At 35.8% G+C, this 22,368-nt stretch overlaps 1 protein-coding gene across 1 annotated transcript in view; it reads right to left on the bottom strand.

Annotated features, from left to right (window-relative positions):
* Positions 1 to 4,657: 4,657 nt before the first annotated feature.
* Positions 4,658 to 22,368, bottom strand: part of CCDC138 (coiled-coil domain containing 138) — a 38,824-nt gene continuing 21,113 nt past the window's right edge. The window contains exons 14-15 of the mRNA XM_030460963.1: positions 6,101 to 6,239; positions 4,658 to 4,988 (exon numbers count right to left, since the gene is read on the bottom strand). Coding sequence (XP_030316823.1) covers positions 4,817 to 4,988; positions 6,101 to 6,239 — 311 coding nt within the window. The 3' untranslated portion in view covers positions 4,658 to 4,816. The remainder of the gene's footprint in view (positions 4,989 to 6,100; positions 6,240 to 22,368) is intronic.

Below are 22,368 nucleotides of genomic sequence, written 5' to 3'. Positions count from 1 at the left end.
CTGGTTAAATTTTGACTCAGGGCCACTAAATCAAAAGAAGTGGCTAAACCAAGTAAGCCGTAAGCGGTTTTGTGTGAAGTTATCGCTTCTAGCCGTGATCAGATAGTCACAGATATACAAGATACTTGCTTTCAAAATTATGTGAAAACCAGAATCTGATAAACAGCAGTGTTTCTAACCACACCCAGAAGATAGCACTAAAGGCTTCCATCAGACCAAAACACAACTTTTTGACAATGGATAGCAGTGGTTTTGATACAGCACACTGCAGGAGTCACTGTAGCGCATAGAGAAGCCTTTACCCATCACAGCTTTTCTCAGAGGGATCACAACTCTGCACAGCACTATTATTGTACAATAATTTACAAAAAGCTTATGATTGTGAGCTTTTAAAGCATGTGAGCATTCAACCACTGGAAGAGGAGCATAAGGGTTCACTGCTTTGCCACTGTGGTTTCTCTATCCAGTTGGAAAGTGGAGGATTTCCAGATTGTTTCATAGATCAATTTTTCAGACTTTCTGGACTAAACTTAAATACGTTTTCCTGAAGACAAATGCTTTATATCAAACCCTTGGTCCCTAAAGTCATGTAAGTTTTATGTGAAAAATAATTCAGTATATAATTAAAGGATCCAGTGTCATAGCTCTGAGTTATGAGCTCTACTTACAGCTGTTTTTCAATCTAGCCTGGTAAGTTAAAGCACGTATTTTAGGTTTTAGACTGATGCTGATCATGAATAAAAGTTCTTCAAAAATATGTTGCCTTCAGCATACTTTCACCTTTCAGATTGATTATCTGCTACAAGACTTTTTTTTCTCATAATATATTAAATTCAGCTATAAAGCATTAAAAAAGATGCAAGCCAGTCATGTTCAGGAGAACTGGAAGGTAACTGTGAAATGCCACTTTAAGAAATAGACTTTTTACCAGTTAATGAAAGTCACAAATATGAAGAAACAGAGAACAGCTGTGCAGGTTGGGGAATGTCAGCCTACTTATCTGCCCAACTTCTGCAAATAGAATTTTCCCCTATCTGGGAAATAATCTTTCTTAGAGATTTGCCAAAACTAAACTTAGTAGATCAGGTCTGCAACACTGTCTTGCCCACTTATCAATAGGAAGCCTTCAATAAGTAGCAAGGGTGATTACAATTCTACAATAGATGGATTTGCAAAAAACAAAACCAAAACAAACACAAACCAAAGCAAAACCCAAGAAAAGTATTATTTGGAAGTCTTTTCTGGGGTACAAACTATCCTAAAGTCAGAAAATGGTTGTTAACTGTCCCAATGCAGTCTCTCACAGCTGTTTAAAAACCCAGCAACATAAAACTGTGGGACAATTCTTCCTTTAAAGTGATAGGTTGTGACTACCAGAAACTTCATTTCATGCCACTAATGGTAGTTAATCGTTTCTGGAGACCTACATGCAAACAAGCCATGGCAGATTGTAGCTAATTTGAAAATACATGTTCTGACTGATCAGCTGGCTGCTTCCACAAAATATGAGAGTCCCTCTCTTTCTTTTAAGTGCAAGTATTTATAAGTTCTCTCTCTCATCTCAAATTCTCTCAAAAAACTGGTTGAAAAGCAGTATTCTGTTGCTTGCTACCAAATCTGGCCAGAGATGGTTGGCATATTCACCCCTATTCAATTCATATTCATACTGTGTACCTTTTCAGGAATGCAGACAGACAGTGAGCACAACTGGGAACTGCAGGAAATAGCTGGTGCTTACTTTTCCAAATGTTGTTGCAGACAGTGTTCAGAGAGAAGGATAAAGTAGCAGAAATTCATACTCATTTTACACTAAGTACCCAAAGCAGAAAAACCCTGGGAAATTCCAGATTCTAAGAAGGCAAGACTATAAAAAGAGATGCCCAAAGTGTGGCCAACTTGGCAGAAATCTAGCCTTCCTGAATCAAAACCAAACCCACAAATGACAGCAGGGAATCCAACCAGTTTTCTCTGTTCCCCTTCCTCAGGGAGGCTGCCAAGGTCACTCAGGGGATAACAGGATGATGATGATGTCTGAGCAAGGCCACAACTTAAGACTGGCTTGGAAAACCAGGCTGGCCCACAAGATTGATGTTCAAGACAGACAACACATAAGTAGGGGTGTAAAAAATGTGATACAACAAATATTTAGAAGCATAAATATTGAAATAACTCTGATTTTGACACAGTATTTAGTACCTACTTCTGCCTGTTAATGACAGTCAAGCTAGATTGTACATGTTTTTAATGTACTGTTCTTAGTCAGCTTAATTACTCCAGATGATCAATTACAAATTGAAACAGAATATATCTAAAATTTCAATTTCCAATTTCTTTCCAATATATTTAGTTCCATTTTTGGTAAACTGGCATTTTTCTCTCCTTGAAGTCTCTGATCCTGAAATCACATTGCTCTAAGACAATCTTACCATTTGCATTTATTGTCTGTCCCATAAAACCATGCACATTTCCAGATGCAATTCAAGGCAAACAGAAAATCTCACAGCAAAGAAAACCAATTCCAAATCCATCAATATTTTACCTTTCTATGTATAAGGAGGCTTTGTTAAAAAAATCTGCATTGACAGAAATCTGCCTTATTAGAAATATATTTGGGAAAAAACATGCCATAGTTTCATGGTTTATATTCTTTAAAGATCTTCACTGAAGTTTTATTACAAAGTACTAAGGACCAACTGTAAGTTGTCAGTCAATAAGTGGCTTAAAAAAATCCACTTCTACCATTGCAAGTCCAGTCTCTATATGATGTTATTAGAGCATATGAATGAACTTAATTTTTTACCCAAGAATTATTACACTAAATCACATACATGTTTTAGAACTTTAGTGCAGCTTGTTTATAGAAGTGTCTGCTCTTCACAGTACACTTAATTTGCATAGCTCATTTATTTCTTTTTCTGATAGTTTTTGTACTTAGGGCAATATGAATGTGAAATAAAGCACTTGCATTTTTCTCCACAGCTCAGTAAAAATTTACTTAAGATAAAAATCACTAGTGTCATTCTTAGTTCAACTAATTTAACTGTACTAATATTTAACATATTCAAATAACCTTTTTTTTTTTTTTTTTTTTTTTGCATTTTAATAGAAACATTCTAGATCAGAAAACCTTGAAATTAAGAGTGATTCATCTTTCCAGAGTGTGAACATTACTGCCTGTAAAATACAAGTACAAAAAACTACACCACACTGAATGTGCCTCTTTCACCACATCACCTTTGACATTATTAGAAAAAAGCACCATGTTCCATTGGTCACAGAAGGAAGATTAGTAGATTAACAAACAACAGTGATGAAGACTGAAAGCCAAGAGCATGATCAACTTTCCTGTGGATACAGGAAACTTAACTTTTTTTAGTTACTAGTTTTCTAGTGTTTTTAATGAGCAGCCAGATGGAACAGCACATGAGGCTTAGGACACATGTCCTGAAGAAGAGGATTTTATCTCCAGCCAAAAGTATAGCAAGCTTTTGCTCTGCTGGTAAATCTGTCAGAAAACTGGAACTACTGATGAAAAAATACTTATTCCAAAGCATAATCCATTGTCAGTGAAAGCTTTTAGCTATGATTAGTGTTACTCAGAATCACCTAGAGTTGGTTTCCTGCCCAAAGAGCACACACACTGCTTGCTCTCTCTCCTGGACATAGTTGGTGCCAAATCTGGTAGAGACTCCTTTCATACCACAGCTTGACAGAAATTTAAATCAAATTGCTAGAGAAATATTTACAGTTACAATTCAACTTCAAAGAGTCAGCTCAAAGACTTCTGTTAAAAAATACAAAGGAACACCAAGAAAAAAAGAAGTATGAAAATGAATAGTAAACCTCTCTGTAGTTTTATACTGACTGCCAGAGCTAGTCAGACTAATGATCTTTAAATTATAAATGCAGTTTCAATTTTACAATTAGAGAGTTTCAGTAGCTACAGTACAAATCAGAAATGGAAGACTAAGATGAATTTTTAAAAGGTACCCTATTTTCTATCTATAAGAACTCTGAACTGTGGCAGACAAAAAATACATTCATCACACTCAAAAAAGAAATGGGGTACTAAGAGATCATACGACAACTTTATTACAAATTAATATAAAATATAGAAGAAACAATAAATTATAATAATTTTACATTTGGGATTACTACTACCAGGCACTTTAAGAAATGGGTTTTTTACATTTTCAGAGGTATTACAATCTGAAGTTACACTGGACATAAAAAGGAGGATAAAATACTAAATGTTACATAAATAAAGGAAAAATTCAAACAAACACTAAGACATTCTGCAATCAAAACAGCAACAAAATTTCTCATTTATAGATTTATAAATTTATAAAATTTCTGACATATAGTTATGTTAAATCAAACCCTGGTTTTAATAATTAAAACTGTAATTATTTCAAAAGAGAATTGGGTAAGATACCTGCCTACTTATCAACTCTAAAAGAAAAGAATTAATAAAAGCAGAGTCAAAGGTAACTAAGATTCATACCTGTAAGGAAAGGTTGGTATTTCTGATCTGGTTACTCAAGGGATGCAGTTCCTTAGATTGCATGAGTTGTTCAGAAAAGCAGTGTTACTTCACTTCTTTGAGAAGCACTGAAGAAAGCCATTTAGCATATTATACAACTTTTCATTTTGCTTTTTATGAATGAGGGAAATATCAATGAGCTTCCACATGATGCAAAGCAACTTATACAGTACTCAGGCTTTGCTTTAAGAAACTAGCAAAAAGTCCAAATTTCAAGTAACACAGGCAGTTGGTGTAAATAATACAGAACAATAATTAGATTGAAAGACAGTGCTAGTAGCTTGTGCCTGGACTGGAGATAAGAGAGTTTCTTCTTGACAATCCCAAATTCATCAGAATTGAATTGAGGTTTATACAGAGGAAAGCGTGCTCTGGATTTGTTGTCCTATGCAGTTCTTGGATCATATGGTGAAGAGTGAACAATTCAAACATCTTCTTATTGCTTCTGCAAAAGATTTTACATAAAATTATTTGTCAATTGAAAACTGAGAAATCTCATCAAACCAATTAAGCTTCTACAGAAAATTACTTTAAATGAAGAAACGTGTGCATTATGTTGGGATTTTCATGTAATTCTTCTACATTGCATATAATGGCTCTAAGCAGAAGGCTATCAATGCATGGTGAGAAAAATCTTGGAAAAAATCCCCAAAAACTATTATTTCATTTGAGTAAGTTGTATTTACATGCAGCATAATGAAGGGTCAAAAAAAGGCTACAACAGGGTCTCACTAATGTGAAATATGATTCCAGAATCAATAAATTAAAGAAGTTAAATAATTAGGATTTTTGAGCAAATTTTACTTCTAGTGTATTTTCAACCTAAGTTATTATTTATATTAGATTATTTTTCAGGAAAATGGTTTTTTTCCCTAGAGTTCAATTTTGTTCCTAATAAAGTTACATCAAAACATCAGTTTTGTCAACAACTTATTAATGTAAAAAATGGCTCAGTTTAGATACCTGCTTTCACAGATGAAACAATCCTAATAAGCAAAGCACCAACGGAGCTCAGCAGCACATTACTAGTGATATGATTAAGACCTTTGTTATAATAAATAACATGGGAACAAATTTTATAAAGATTGACATCCCCAAATTCTCAACACTTTAAATTTAGTTTTTGAAGGAGATGAAAGCTGATGAAACTTGAATACAAGTCTGAGGTGAGGCTACATTTTCAGCAGATATTACTGCCAAGTACCTGAATAAAACCGAATGTTGGAGGACAGAAAAGGCTCCTTTTATAAGTGTGCTTGTCAACTACATACATATGGAATATTTTCTCTTTAGGCTAGTTCTTTATTTAGGCCAGGTTTTTTTTAGTTTGCATTCTGTAAATTAACAAGACTGATTTACAAGCAAATTGAGAGTTTTGCCCTACAGATCTGTGACATAAAACAGTTTAAACTTAACTGCTAACAGAGAAATTCCAGCATTTATTGTCTATGGTGAACAGCAAAACAGATGAGTTTTTCAAAAAGGAGAAAGATAAAGGTCCCTTTATGATCCCTTTGCTGATCTAGTAATAACAGAATAATAGTAACAAAAGATTACTTTATTCTGGAGAGTTTTTGCAGTATAACACAGAGCTTTTCCAAAATCTGAATATCCAGCTTAGAACTTCGAAGTAATACCGAGCAAGTACGGAAGAAAGGCTCATTACTGCAGGCTTCCAGAAAAGGCTGCAAGTAACCTGTAAAACAAAATAATTTAAAAAATATATCACAGAGCTTGATGCAGGAAAAAGTAAAAGAGCAGTTTATGCTTTTATAGGGCTTTAAATGTCTCATGTTGTGTAACAGAATAGCAAAATAATCCACTTCATGCTGGGCATGTGATGCAAAACTGAGGTAAAACCAATGAACTGAAAAAAATCCAAGTTCTTAAGACTTCTGATACTACCAACCCCTGTATTAAAACAAGGTCTATTCCCTCGAGAGCAAAGGAAATCAGGAAACAGAGAAATATTAAGCTCAAATAAAAAAACCCTTATTTTGAACTTATCTTTACTTGGTACTCATTTATCATGGTTCTTTCCTCTCAATAATGTGGGGAGAATGTTAAGCTGTGCAAAAAAAACTCACAAGGAAAAGTTTTTAACTGCAAATCACATGGAAAGCTGCTGTACTCTGTTTCAAGACATGCAAAATAACAATTGAGAGGTAAAAGTGAGCGCTGGATAAGAACACTTGAAATACCAACAAAACTCCTCTAAGAGAGTAGATGAATTTTTAAGTCTTATTATATAACATTCCTCTCTGTCCTGTTCCCCAAAATCCAAATACTACAGAATAAGGTTAAATCTGTTCCTCCATTATTTCATTCTTGATTCTGATATTACAGAATACTTTCTAGAAAACCATCAAGAAAATAAGCAATAATTGATTTTTTAAAAGAGAAGCCTTTCATATAGAATAAAGCTTTTGCATTAGAAGAATTCCAATGTGAGGAAACTACTTTCATGTTCACATAATGTTAAAAATATTTTTTGTGTCATCCTTCATAAGAAATTGCAATATGCAATTTACAATATAACCAATAAACACAAACATTAAAAAAAAATCTTTGCACATATGCTGAATACTGTAATTTACAAGTAGGATGTTAAGATGCTTTTATCAGTTCAAAGAGGACTGGATGTAACTTGGTCCAAATTTCCCCTTTGCTTGTCCAAGGACATACTTATTAAGTATAACAAGTAGACTTGGAATGAATTCAAGGTTTTAATTTATTTTGGGAGGCTTACTGATACAAAATCAGAAAACTGCTTGGAATAGGACTTTAAAAAATAAATCAACTTGGCAATTAAAGTCAGCCTGAGAGATGAAATACTTTTCTCAGAGTTGGGCAATTATATTGAATATTCAATAAGAATCCAGTAGTTTCTAGACCTGACTGTTAGGAAGATCTTTTTTGCAAAACAATGAGATGTCATGTTGGCTACACCAAAAAAATGACCCAGTACCACCCCTGTGATGATGAGTACACCTTATGCATCATATTCTACAGTGACATCAATGAAATCATAGCATCATAGAATCATAGAATTGGCTGGGTTGGAAGGGACCTCAGAGATCATCTAGTCCAACCCTTGATCCACCACCGTTGTGGTTGCTAGACTATGGCACTGAGTGCCACATCCAGTCTCTTTTTAAATATCTCCAGGGACGGAGAATCCACTACTTCCCTGGGCAGCCCATTCCAATGCCTGATCACCCTCTCAGTAAAGAAATTCTTTCTAATATCTAACCTAAACTTCCCCTGGCACAACTTAAGACCGTGCCCTCTTGTCTTGTTGAAAGTCGTCTGGCAAAAGAGACCAATGTCCACCCGGCTACACCCTCCTTTCAGGGAGTTGTAGAGAGTGATGAGGTCTCCCCTGAGCCTCCTCTTCTCCAGACTGAACAGCCCCAGCTCTCTCAGCCTCTCCTCATAGGGTCTGTGCTCAAGTCCCTTCACCAGCCTGGTTGCCCTCCTTTGGACCTGCTCCAGGACCTCGATATCCTTCCTGAACTGGGGGGCCCAGAACTGGACACAGTACTCGAAGTGTGGCCTCACCAGTGCTGAGTACAGGGGCAGAATCACTTCCCTGGACCTGCTGGCGACGCTGTTCCGGATACAGGCCAGGATGCCATTGGCTTTCTTGGCCACGAAATTTGTGAGCCTTTGCTGGTTTACATGATAAGAAGGGTCCAAAATCCAGCAAATCCCTTTAGCACCATCAGAGAAGCTGATACATGTAATATTTCCTTGACTTGAAAGGTTCCCAACTTTAAAGTTGGGATTCAAGAGGCAGAATCCACAAAATACACAATGGAATGCGTGGATAGAAACTACAGAGATGGTAGCAAGGGGCCAACCTTGCAGCAATGAAAAGCAAGATGACAACTGATGTACTATGAAGTCTGAAAAAGGCAGGCAGATGCTTTGAAGTTTGCACAGCTCAGGTATTCTCTGTTCTTTATCCAAACCAACACAAAACAATAATTATTGCAAGAGATACCTATTATATGGTTATGTACTAATTTATTTTTCTGTTTCCTTCTACTTGCATGTTTCCTGCCTTCTTCCTACCATGTTTAATCCATGTATAGTTTTACGAATACTCTCCTCTTGGTTTTATTAATATTTCCAGTTACAATTTGCTGTTTCAAAATTCTGAAAGTAACAAATATAAAGCCAGAATGAAAGTAAGCGGTAGTCAGTAAAAAAATATACTGAAAAAAATTCTACATGAAAATACATAATTTTCTTCTCTGTCAGTAAAGATACTATTTCTCATTTTATGTTAGCTTATGATCTTCAATCAAAGATAAATGTTCTGGTTTTTTAGGCTACACATGGAGGTTGCTGCATCACCATCCCTGGAGGTCTTAAAAGACATGCACATCACATGTGGTGCTCAGGAACATGGTTTAGCTCTGGACTTGGTGGAGTTAGGTTAATGGTCTGGACTTGTTGATCTTAAAGGTCTTTTCCAATCAGAATAAATCCATGATTCCGTGAAAATACTCTGACTGAAGTAATGTATTGAGTACCACTGACATCTTTTAACACAAGAAAACCATCAAGAATACGGGAGTAATGAACCATGACTGTGTTTCTATGAACAATACATTAAAAAAAGGAATTGAAGATAGAAAGTTACAGGAGAATTCCTAAAGTGAACAAAGAAAAGGGCACAGGCTCTTTAAGTCAGAAAATAAGGTTCACAATGAACAAATACATTTTATATGTGTGAACAAATACACACTTAGATAAAACAGTTATACATAAAGAAACCATTTGCCATATATATTTGAATTTACCTGAAAATGTTTTTTTACTAAATATAACAATGGGCCAGTAGAATGCTGATTTAATTTTAAAAAATAATATATCCCATATATTCCTTAAAGAAACTTTAACTTGGTAATGGGGAACTATTCCAATGTACAACTCAATTCATAACAGAACTGACCAAATTTGTCAAGAATCCAACAGGAATTAAAATTGACTGCATTCTGCTTTTGGCATGTACATACACTGTTCCCAGGATATAGTTATGGAGGGCATACTATTTTTAATATTTCTTTTAACATTACTTTTGCTGCATAAAGTATTATTTTTTTTCAGAAATTTTGACATGAAAAATCAAGGCTGTCAATTATAGCAAGCAGAAAATCTTTAGAGGGGTTCACAGTGAGTGCTAAATTTAGTGATATATGACTGACATGCTCAAGATTGGGCCATTGCTCTCTGTGACAGGACTCTGAAGTTATTAAATACATACAAGACTATATTGAACCTGGGAAAATAATCAGCCCAGAATTCACTTCTAGGATGATGGTATCATGCCCTATTGAGTCTAACTTGTTAAAATCCATGGGAAGAGGTGACAAGGGCAAACAGAAACAGCAAATAAGCAACACACACAATCCTACTATCTTAAGAGTACTTTGTGTCAAAACATTTCAGTCAAAGTTTGAGGTAAAATTTCTATACATATACCAACAAGTGATATCCTTCTCTAAAGCAAGAAAAACCTCAGACTATAAATCACATTACAATTTTTTTCCTAGTTCCCTGGAGTTCCTACAAATGACTGCCTATTCCCTTAAAACCAGAAATGGTCCTATCAATCTGCTCGGCACCACTGGTGAGGTATGTTTTAAAAAACAAAAAAACTTGGAACAGCATCTCTTACTTACAAAAGATGTTTAGCAGAAAGGTAAAAAGAGAAAAGTGTGAAGAAATATGTGAGAATACTGATGTTCAAGAAGTAAATTGAGAAGAAAGGCTTTTCTTCTTTCTATTGCCTGTTAAAACAAGTAATTCTAGAAACCTCTAATTTAACATGACTTCTGACTCAGCTGAACTCTCGATTCATGAGGGATCTGAAGGTAATAAAACTTCTTGGATTAAGAGGGTGATCCTACAATTTATTTCTATAAATATCCTTAAATAGCCAGAAAATACTTTATATTCCTTTTCTTCAACGGTAAATGAATACCATAGTCAGCTGACTTGGTAATTTCTTTACTGCCTTGCTCTTCACTGGTTCCTTAAAAATATTTAAAATAAAAAAATATTTTTAAAATATTTAATTAAAAAAATAAATATATATATATATACACACACATGTTTACACACACATATATATGCAGTAATAATGTTTAAACTGTGAAGTTTACAGATGAACATAAAAGATATGTTATTACTTTTAAGACAGAAGGATTTTCACTATAAAAAAGCAGATCCAAAATAAAAATAATTTCTCAAGTTTCAAAAAGTTCAGCTATGTGAAAGCAAACTTTAAAAGGCACACATTTAAACATTTAAATGGACTGTTTGTACACTGCCTACATATTCACTTCAGATAAGCTTTTGCAGAATATATTCTAAGTAATCAGAAAACATACAGAAGAAGCACATAATTTAAATGAGTGTTTAGCTGATGAACTAAAATACTTCAAACTTCACATTCTGAAATATTTTGGTGGTTTAGATTTGCAGGGATTTTGGTTTTATTAACTATTTCAGAAAAAATAAACTGGAATCCATCCTGATGGAACTTTGTCACAATTTAAAATAATCTGCAAAAGCTTCTGCTGGTATTCTTAAAAAATGAAACATGTTGTACTTGAATTAGCTTAACTTGATAGGCAGACTGCAATGAACAAGGAACAATGTATCACTGTTGACAGAATTCATCTGAAATTCACTGTCAAAGTAATCACTCACTCACAGCATAAATCCTCACCAGTTATATTTATCTGGAATGTTCTGTTTTATACCTAAAGCTATGCCACCTCAGAAAATGAAGACCATCAGGAACGCCAACTCTAAGTCCATGTCTTAACAAATAAATGATTGTGGTTTTTCCTCATTTGTAATTGCTAGAGCATCTGCCAGGAAAATGGAAAATGCACAACAGGCTCAAGTGAGTGATGCTGCCTGCTAGTGTGGAAAAGTTAACTAATGCAAAAGTTAACTAACTATGCACCACAGCAGAACCACTTCAAACAGTAATAGCACTTACATGTTGCTAGTAACCAGCTGTCTACAGTAGTTACCTCTAAGATTTGAACAATTAACTGAATTTAACTTTTTCTTCTGTAACCAATAGCCAGGGCTGTTATCATAGAATCATAGAATTGGCTGGGTTGGAAGGGACCTCAGAGATCATCAAGTCCAACCCTTGATCCACTACCGCTGCAGTTCCCAGACCATGGCACTGAGTGCCACATCCAGTCTCTTTTTAAATATCTCCAGGGATGGAGAATCCACTACTTCACTGGGCAGCCCGTTCCAATGTCTGATCACCCTCTCAGTAAAGAAATTCTTTCTAACGTCCAACCTAAACCTCCCCCAGCACAATTTAAGACCATGCCCTCTTGTCTTGTTGTGCCCTCTTGTCTTGTTGAAAGTCATCTGGCAAAAGAGACCGACCCCCCCCTGGCTACCCTCTCCTTTCAGGGAGTTGTAGAGAGTGATGAGGTCTCCTCTGAGCCTTCTCTCTTCTCCAGACTGAACACCCCCAGCTCCCTCAGCCTCACCTAACAGGACTTGTGCTTGAGTCCCTTCACCAGCCTGGTTGCCCTCCTTTGGACCTGCTCCAGGACCTCGATATTCTTCCTGAACTGAGGGGCCCAGAACTGGACACAGGACTCAAGCTGTGGCCTCACCAGCGCTGAGTACAGGGGCAGAATCCCTTCCCTGGACCTGCTGACCACACTGTTCCTGATACAGGCCAGGATGCCATTGGCCTTCTTGGCCACCTGGGCACACTGCTGGCTCATGTTCATCTTCCTGTCAATCCAGACTCCCAGGTCCCTCTCTCCCTGGCTGCTCTCAGCCACTCTGTGCCCAGCCTGGAGTTCCCCATGGGGTTGTTGTGGCCAAAGTGCAGGACTCAGCACTTGGCCTTGTTATGTGTCAGTGGTTAAAGCACAGTGGAGACAAGGTGAAATTCCACTCAGCATAAGGCACCTTAACTGCCAATGCCTACATGAGTAAGCCTGAGTTAAGAGCCCAAGTGGCAATTTCAGCTGGTCAGCCCAGTATATGTTGACCTCAGTATGATCTGAGTTGCTCTTCAGTTTCCTAGGATGTGCAAGACATTCATGCAGAAATGAGACAGAACACAGGGAGACCACTGAGATTCTCAAATGGAAACTGGGGGTTATGCCCACAAAAAAATGTTAATAGGAAAAGTTAAAAATGAGCAGGAACACATGTCACAACAGATGTTTGGAACAAAAAGAAGCCTATGAAAACAACAAAAAGATCAGAAAAGAAAGCCTTGCCTTCTGACCTATAGAAACTGTAATAAAAGGGATAGTACGAAAAGCCAGGTTAAGTCAGACCATGTTAAAGAAAAAAGAAGTTCTCCCAGACATTTAAGTAAAAACAGAAGAAAAAAATGGTAGTGAGGTCACCTATGGTCAGCAGAAGAAAGGTGAGATAGAAATTAATGGCATTTTAGTCTTTTGGGTACACACTTTGGGTAATACACTGGTTTTCAGGAGAAAGCGCTATCTTGATAAAAAAGACTCAAAAGACAGCTCCAAAACTAGTAATTCCAGAAGAGTCCTTCAGTCAGAGACACCAGAACAGACTTCAGGATTCTGAAAGAAATGTTGCCTCAGGTTCATGACAAGACTAGTTAAAGAATTGTTGCTAACAAGTCAAGAAGCAGCACTCTGTGAGGAGAGAACAGACAATGAAACACACGTATGTTAGATATGGACCAAAAAAAAAAAAAGGCAATCTGAATACATGTGCCCTTCTGTAAGGCTCTAAAGATATCTTCAGGAACTAAAGACAAATAAAGAAACAGAGTGTACTATTGGTTTATTTATAAGTATGTGTACAGAAACTATAGCTATGTTGCATCACAGTACTTAAGATACTTCTGTCAATAAATGCTGCAGCAGTTATAACCTGGCTAGATTTCAGTACCATTTGACAAAGCAACTATACTGTATTGGAGATACTCCACTGGTGTGGTTTGGAACTGGATACACCACACATACTGGTGATACTGTATTGGAGAAGATGGAGGTTAGTATGAAGACTGGACAATGTACAGTGTAAGGAATTGGCAAAATGCAAAGACAATTGTTTTGCCTTGAAAAGCAAATTTTAGTTGTAAATATTGATTATTAAAATTGTGTTTATTCAGTATATTAATCAATTACTGTGGCATGAAAACAGAAGTAGTCTAATGAATTTTCATGCTGGAACTGCCCATTTAGAAGGCAATAGGTATAAAATGCATGAAAACCAGAATTACCTTACTTGCTAGAATGACAGAAGTGTAAAGACAATATGCTAAGGAACAACAAACATTGTTGCTGGAAAAATCACTGATTAGAGACATGAGAGGATGAAAACATTTGGTGTGCTAATTGAACTCAGTATGTCTATAAGCAACCAATATGATCTAGCCATTAAAGACATATTCTAATGAGGCCTGGGAGAGAAAAAACCCAACTAAAAATAAACTAGATAGCCTTATAAATTAAAGCTATGCACTACTACTTTGTTCAAGAAACCAGAAAAAGCCTAATGAACTACCAGATTCACTGAAGGAATCACAGCCCTCTTTTACAGAGGACACCTAAAGGAGCTTTGTTCCAACACTTTTTCTGTCAGAATTCACCTGCCTTGTTTTTCCTGCTCCCCTATCTCCACTCCTGTAATAACCAGCTCAGAACTAGCCACAGAATTTCACACAATCACAAACTCAAATAAGAAAGGCTTTACATATTTAAACCTAACCCTGGTATGATCTGTAATCCTGTAACATCAGATTGCAATATGGGGGTGAGTAAGGTCTTAACTCTGACAATGCATAAATGTTACTCTAACTGCATAAACTGTAACATATACTTAAAAAAAAAATTATTTTCAGTTATGACACTGCTCTAAGTTCACCATGAAAGTTAGAGAAAAGTCAGCTAATAAGTACAGTAGTTTTGCTAGTCAAACACCATAAAAAGCATATTAAAATATTTTTCTATTTAAATCATACTTCAGTTGTTTTAAATTAAACCATTTTATGAAAAGCTACAAAAATGTAAACTGATTACTAAAAATTCAAGTTTAGTAAACATGAGCAAACAAGATCCTACTTGTATAAACTTTATTGATCTGAAGATTTAATAAATTAAATTGCTTTGACAAGGCATATATATATCCAAGCACTGACAGAAACAACTCTTTTTTTACCACAAATACTTTTTAAAAAGTTAGCATTCATATCTATCTTCAAGATGGTATACTGCTTATGAAGTACAGTATTCCCGTGAATCAACAGTGAAGCTTTACTTACAAAGTGACTATTTGGCTCTGCATAAGTTTATATTTAATGCTCCTTTTTGTTTCTTACTTCAGAGTGGATGAGACAGCATTTTATAACTGGTACAAGAAGAAGACAATGACAAAACTGTTTTTTTTCTTATTTGAGAGAAGGCTTCTATTTCCTCAGTAGAAATCAAATTACATTATTCTATTTACTGCACTCATTTTTAAAACTTACAAACACATATTTCATCAAAATTAAAGTACTGAAACAGCCTGCATCTAATGAATGAAAATATGTGCAAACTTTTGGTGTACTTACCTACTTTCAGCAAGTAGGCAGGTTGGTCCTAACATTACCATAGGCTGCACTTAATGTAGTAAGATACTTATCTGTGGTTAAAATATTAAACTGCAAATACTATTAACCCAATGTATTTATTTACTGCTTTCAAAAGAATTAACAAAAAATCAAGACAGAATAATAGAAGGACTTCCTTTTAAACAGTTTGCATTTCAGTGTTTATCCCACATAAGCTGTAAATTATTCCCTTCACTATAGCTTCAAACAGTTCCTCAGAATAATTTCACATATGCCTTTCACACAGATGAGTGGAAATCCCACCTTAGTGTGGTACTTACAAACATGACATTTTCACCCTTTTAGCAGTGCAGAATAAGCTTATTTGAAAAGTTTCAACCCGACAATCATTTACCAGTGAAGTTAATATGTTGTTAAGTTAATATGTTTCAATCTATTTAACCATATAGGCATTTTTCTCTACCTTCTCTGTTTGTAGTCTTTAAAGTCTCAAAATGCTGAGCAAGAAAAAAAAATAAAAGAGTGGGTTTGGGTCTCCTTGACAGATTCTGACCAGTGACTTTTTAAAAGCACCCATACAACAGTGTGGACTGCATCATACCCAGCATTAGTTCTGGAAGCATTCCAAATTGAAGGAAGACATGGAGTTTATGCATAGGCAGTTCACACAAAAAGATTCTCTCCATTAGAAGAAGTTGTGATTATTTACTCGGAAACTGAATCTTTACATCTCCACTGGCTTGATTAACTTCTCTACCAGATGAGTAAATCTGGACATGGACTTGTTTTCTTAAAGAAAAAAAAAAGATTCACTTTTACAGTTACTAAATATCTTCTGGGATATTAATATGGTTAAGAAATCACACTTAACCCTACCAGAATGTGCCTTAACTTATAGTATGCATGACAGCACAATTCAGAATTATTTTTTTTTCCAATCTGCACTCATCTCAATTTATGAATAAGCAGGCACTAATGCAGAGTATTCTCCCTAAAAAAAAGAAGAAAGCTTGAAGATAAAGGTAAGCTTCCTTTGAAGCAAAGCCCAGTGCTTTGTAATGTATAATGAGAAATAACATTTTGACTTCCTTGAATGAACATAAGCTTGGGGAATGGGAAGCTAGTAATCTACGTGACAGAATTCAGCTGTCACTGCAGGATGAATTTAAAACGTGTTGTGTCTTTATGTAAAAGCACAAAGGGTGCAACTGAGACAAGCACCTCTCTGCTAACAGCAAATCTCAAATCAAGCATGAATCAAGACTGCAGTTCAACAACAGTAGTTTTGAGAGGTGATTGTAAACTCACTACATCCTTTGGAACCCTTCTCACTGATTCACAAATAAATTAAAAAAACCCAGTAAGTTGCATGAGAAGTGAGAAGGCAGGAACAACAGTACTCAAGAGGATTGTATACAGCAAGTATTCAGCTACAAGGTGATTTAATACTAATGATGCAATATTCTTCAAAACCCACAAATTTTCTTGCTGAGGTCATGCTACTTATTCCTGGATTGTTTCCAGAAAAAAAATTAGGTCTGGCATCAGTTCTCTGGAACAGTGTGTTGCAACTACTGTCCTAGAAACAAGATCTGCTAAGAAAAGAAATTTGTAGTCATATAGAGAGAGCCCTGGGATACAAAGATGCCCTGGAAGCCACTGGTGTCATACTGTAGCAAACTGGATTATTAAATTAAACTGTTTCTTCAAGTAGTAAACATTAATTTTAATAGCAATTTAAATGAGAAATGGTAAGAGTTTTGTTAAGCAAGAGATAAATTGTAAGCCATTTGACTAACCTGAACCATACCAGTATTTAGCAGTTAATACATTTTGCTTCTAAAATTTCAAAGGCAGTCAGATTGCATTTGTGGAAATGTATTCCTGAGCCCATTTAGAGTTTATCAAGATACTAAATCTACTTTCTGTGACAAATGCTACCAGAGAAGTTTTTGTTCTTAATTGTATCTTCAGGCAGGTTCACAGCTTATAGATGGGACTAAAAACTGCACACCATGGGCTTGGTATCCTGCTTCCCTTAACTAAGGTAAGGAAATCTTCAAAAGCTTTGCTACTGAAATCTTCCTTTGCTGTCAAATCAGCAGGAATACATCTCTTCCCCTATTACTCAATAGGAAGTGAGAAAGATGTCTTTATAGACCACTCATTAATTTCAAAGACCAAAAGGAGGCTCAAGTTAAATCTTATGGTACTCCTTTGAAGCCCCAGATTCAAGCAAAATACTACTACCATCAAAAAAAGCCTCCAGGAGTTGCTCCCTTCATTTTGTTTTTATCAATTAATCTTTGCAGCAAAGGAAAGATGGGTATCTTCCAGAAAACAAAGATGGATTGAAATCATGGTAATGGTTATGCAGAGCTAAATAAGAGACTAAGAAGGGCAAAACTGATATGGCACTCATCCTATCTGACCATGAAACAAAACCAGCACTGAGGAGACAGCTACAGTGAAAATGTAGCTAAACCTCTTCTTCAGTGCTGTGCTTACACGTCTCAGCTACTGGAAAGTAAATTTAAAATAGACAACTGAACAGGTAGAAATGTACCAATTTAAACAACATGCCAGACATTTATAGGCAAAAAATTTTAGAATGTAATAAGAGAAAAGGAGTAAAATATCCTTGTTGAGGTAATTTTATACTGTCAGGTTTATAACAAGCTGTTAACTTTGGTCCCAACTGTAGGATCTAGAAGCAAGCAACTGAAGACAGCAGACTAATCCAATTGGATTTCAACTTAGGCCACTGAGCTCATCTGAAGGAAAAGAATCTTTCCCATATGCAAACAATATGAAATAACACATAAATGATGTAAAATTATATTGTCTACCCTAACAATTACTTACATCTTAATTTTAGCTATTCATCAAGTTTCTACTGTTGGCTAAAAGAAGCAAGTATTTGCTAAAAGAAAACAAATGGTTAGGTAAGACTTTATGCAGTTGCAAAGTTTCTTTCCTCAAATATAGTAACTGTAAAAGCAGTGAACAGAATCAGATAGAGTGCTGGGAGACAAGAAAAAAACCAAACCCTATTACAGCATGAAAGTAAATTGAAAATCAAACTCTGAAATTACTGCATGACAACTCTAGCAGCTCCCCTCACCCTTAAGCCCCAAGGAGTTAGTTAAAACTAACATCAACTTTTTTCACCTCTGCCATTTAAAAGTCAGCCTTTGTTCCAACTGTATTTTTGTTGGTTTTGTGCATTACAAGAATAGTAATCAGTATAACATTTTACCCTCCTCCTTGGCTTTAACATTTTTATAAAAGAGGTGAGGCAAGTAAGATTGGCATACATATATTTATATATGTATATTCTGTATCTGTGACATACTGTTACATTTCCAAAGCTGTTAATGAGTGGGACAAAATGGTGAGATTATTTTTGCCTGGCATCATACTTCATAATTATACAAACTCACTATCTAGGAAATGCCTATGCAGCTGAAATACTGTCCAAGTTCTCATACCTAAAACATAGTATAGTCTGGTGACACATATGCATTTTGGCATCCTGATTTGATAAATACTTGAATTCTTCCAAGAAGTAATATGAATGTATTGTATACTCCAATGTAAATTCTGGATCTTTTTATGTTAGGATGATGTATTCAAGTTTCAAGAAACATTCAAAAATAAGCTTCCCAAGGGCACCAAAATTCTTAATAATTTATTCACAGAATTCTGGTGCTGTTAAGGCACAATGTTCCAGCCTGGAATCTAAAGTAATATGAAGAGATGAAACAAAAGGAGCACCTTGAAGGTTGAAAGCCCATCTGGTGGCTCTAATGGGGAAATGATGACAAATGGTTTTACCATCAAGAAAGCAAATGGATAAACCTTTTGAAGCAAACAGAGTCAATATAAGTTGATATTTTCCTTCTGTCTTTGGAGGAGGAATGAAACACCTGATCTCTGATTATTCAAGTTATATTTTCTTCTCCTCTGCCATCTATTTGAACATTCAGATGTTGCTTCAACAACACCTTATCACAAGAACATGGACTGGAAAAGTAATGCATGAGGCTGCAAACTGAGGTGGTGGATTCTCCATCCCTGGAGATATTTAAAAAGAGACTGGATGTGGCACTCAGTGCCATGGTCTGGTAACTGCAGCGGTAGTGGATCAAGGGTTGGACTCGATGACCTCTGAGGTCCCTTCCAACCCAGCCAATTCTATGATTCTATGAGAACAAACCCACTGAAACTGTATCTGTACATATCTGTAATATCTGAATATCTGTAATATCTGAACTGAATATCTGTAATATTCAGTGCTCACACTTTCTTGGTCTTGTTAGACCTGGGGATTCCAAGCACAGTTTCCCCAAATAACCTGTCACTAGAAGCTGTGTAGAGGTCACTTGGTCTAGTAACCTATGCTTCTTCCTTTGTACCTCGCACAGCTGAGTTGTGTAGTACAAAAAAACATTGTCTGCTTCTTCCTTCAGACTGGAATGGATAAGCTCACTGAAAACACAGAGGAGTCCCAGATTCCAACTGAGCAGCCTTTGACCTGAAGGGGTACTGATCTTTAAATCAATTATTTTTTATGGCTTGAACTCCAACCCTGATCATTATTTTCAGTCAGTCTGTCTTAAAGGCATGGATGTGCTCAAACATCCAAAACCACGTGTTGGCACATTACATGCAAGGCAGCATGACACACAGAAATTTTGGCTATCAGTTGCCTCTCACCATATAGATTTTACTTCTTGCTTCTCTGTGGGAGTCCTTTTGTAAACAATCTATTTTATTACAGTTAGCCTTACCTTGACAGAAACACATGGGGAATGTCAACACACATTTAGAGAATGACAGAGAGGTAGATCTTGCCAAACAAAGCCTGATTTATTGACCTTTTGTTTGTTTGTTTTTTGTTTAGCTATGTATTTTAAGCGATTTTTATAGCTTTAATCTTCCCCAAATGATATCAATGCCTCAGCTGCTGCATGTGACATCACACTGTCAGTAACTGCATGCCTTATCAGCACTGTCAGTGGATCCTGGACCTGTTGTATCAGGTATGCTACGAAGCCAGAAGCAATGATACTCATCTAACATCTGAAAATGTGCATTCCAAAACCAAAGCAGTCAATGGGCTTAAGCAGTACTGTAGACTCTTGTTAGAACTTTTGTCACAGCACAGTTAGACCAGCAGGTATTTCATGTGCAGCCTAAGTAATTTTCCTTAATATACGAGGAAAATCTAAGGTTCATTTCTGGTTCGTATTAGGAGGATAATTTCTTAGAAGGAAGAGAAACCATGAGAACCTCAGACAGGCCTGTACTGCACAAAATCATTAGCATTCATTGATTACTATAAAAGAAGGTACAAGCAGGTAGAGGGAGGAGTAGTGCAACATATGAGATGCTTCATATCTGATTCACATCTTTCAGTCTGGACAACCAAAATCTGAATATGTAAAAATAATTCACAAAAAATTAAAACTTTATTTTTGAAGTTCTAGAAAATAATATGTTTAAAAATAAAGCACTGGCTTTTTTTCAACTTAATGTCTAATAATTTCAGCTCTGAAGGTAATATTTTGAGAAAAATATTAGAATACTCCTATGCAGACAGAAAATTATTGCAGGAAGTTGAAAGAATGCCTAGGATTTCGTATCTTATAAGAAAAAATAAAAGCCTAAACCTTACCTCCTGTTGGTCATATGCTGTCTTTTGGGTAACATGAACCCATATTTTAGCATAAGGCCAGCTACTTATGATTTCATATTTAAGGCTGCAGATTATTACATCTTTAAAATTTTATTTCAATTCCTGTTTTAATCTAAACACACAGAGCTCTTGGAATATCCACTACTACCTTCTAGTTTGTCTTTTAAGGACTTTTTAATTGGAAACTTGCAATAGCATAAAAATATAATTTTCCACCAACAATACTACTAAAACACTAGTGCAAAACAATACACTAGAAAAGAGCAGAATATATCTTTGACTTGTGTATTGACAATTTATTCTTCCAAAGAGAAAGGCTCTGCTTTATAAGCAGTTGCTGAGAAATAGGTTCTCAATTAAATGTCAATTCAATTAAACATTACTCCTCCTTCCCTGATTTCACATATATACACCTTGCCTGAGAAGCAGCAAGGCAAAAAGCAAGTCTCTCACAACATACCTCCATTATTCTTAAACTGCTGGCATCTAGGGGATCAGAATGACTACTGCCAGGTAACAGAAGATGTGTTGCTACTGGCAGTACCCAAAGTAATACCAGACACCACCCACCCTGATTACTTAGGTTTCTTTTTGGGCATGGAACTACTTCCTTTCCAGTCACTTTCCCAGCCACAGTTCTGACTATTAGAAAGGCTACTTCAGTGTAAGACTACACTAACTACACGGTCAGAAAGAGTCTGCAAGGAAGAATAAACTTTTAGTTAAACCTTTCTGCCAGTCATCTCACTAAAAAATGTCTTTTAACTCCATGCTGTTCCATCCTAAGTCAAACAGGCTTTCTATTTTTACCACTACAATGCATAGCAACAAAATACTCTGAAAATAACAATATACATCTCAAAAATAGCAGCAGCCCCTTTCCCTTCTTCTGTTCTAAAAGGCAGTGAGTGATTTTAATCTTTCAAAAAAAAAATAGCTAGAAGGTTTATTCAACACTGGAATGCTTCATTACTCTTGTGTTCATCCATTGGTTATCAACTCATTCTTAGCCTGTATAACTTGGAAAAGCACTGTGACAAATTAGATTATTAACCCTTTTACAGGGCCACAGCACAGTAAAATTCAGCAAAACATAACTATCTTTTCTAGAAAAGCCATTTCCAATTATTAGAAAGTGAAAAGTGACTGGAGATGAGCTGTTCATTCAAACCAGAGAAAGAATTTCAATAAAGCCTATTTTTTATCTCTACCTGCTGGCAGATTTTTATGATATGGTTTCCTTAGCACAGCCTGACTTCACAGAAAAACATCAGCATGGTAAAAGAGTGACATAAGCTGAAAGACCAAACTAAAAATAGCAACAAAAATTCACACTAACAAATAAGAAAGCAGCCGAGGTAAAATATAAAACATAATTGCTGAAAAGGAAAATAAAAGACAACTCAGTAAGAGACAATTCAGAAGTACACTTGATGTCTCTAATGAATATACACAATACAAGCAAATGCTAATATTAGTTTATACAGACTAATCATGCTATTTTTATGTTGT

The sequence above is a fragment of the Calypte anna genome, chromosome 1 (genome assembly GCF_003957555.1).
Source record: "Calypte anna isolate BGI_N300 chromosome 1, bCalAnn1_v1.p, whole genome shotgun sequence".
NCBI lineage: Eukaryota > Metazoa > Chordata > Aves > Apodiformes > Trochilidae > Calypte > Calypte anna.
This window is presented reverse-complemented; position numbering and strand designations above follow the sequence as displayed.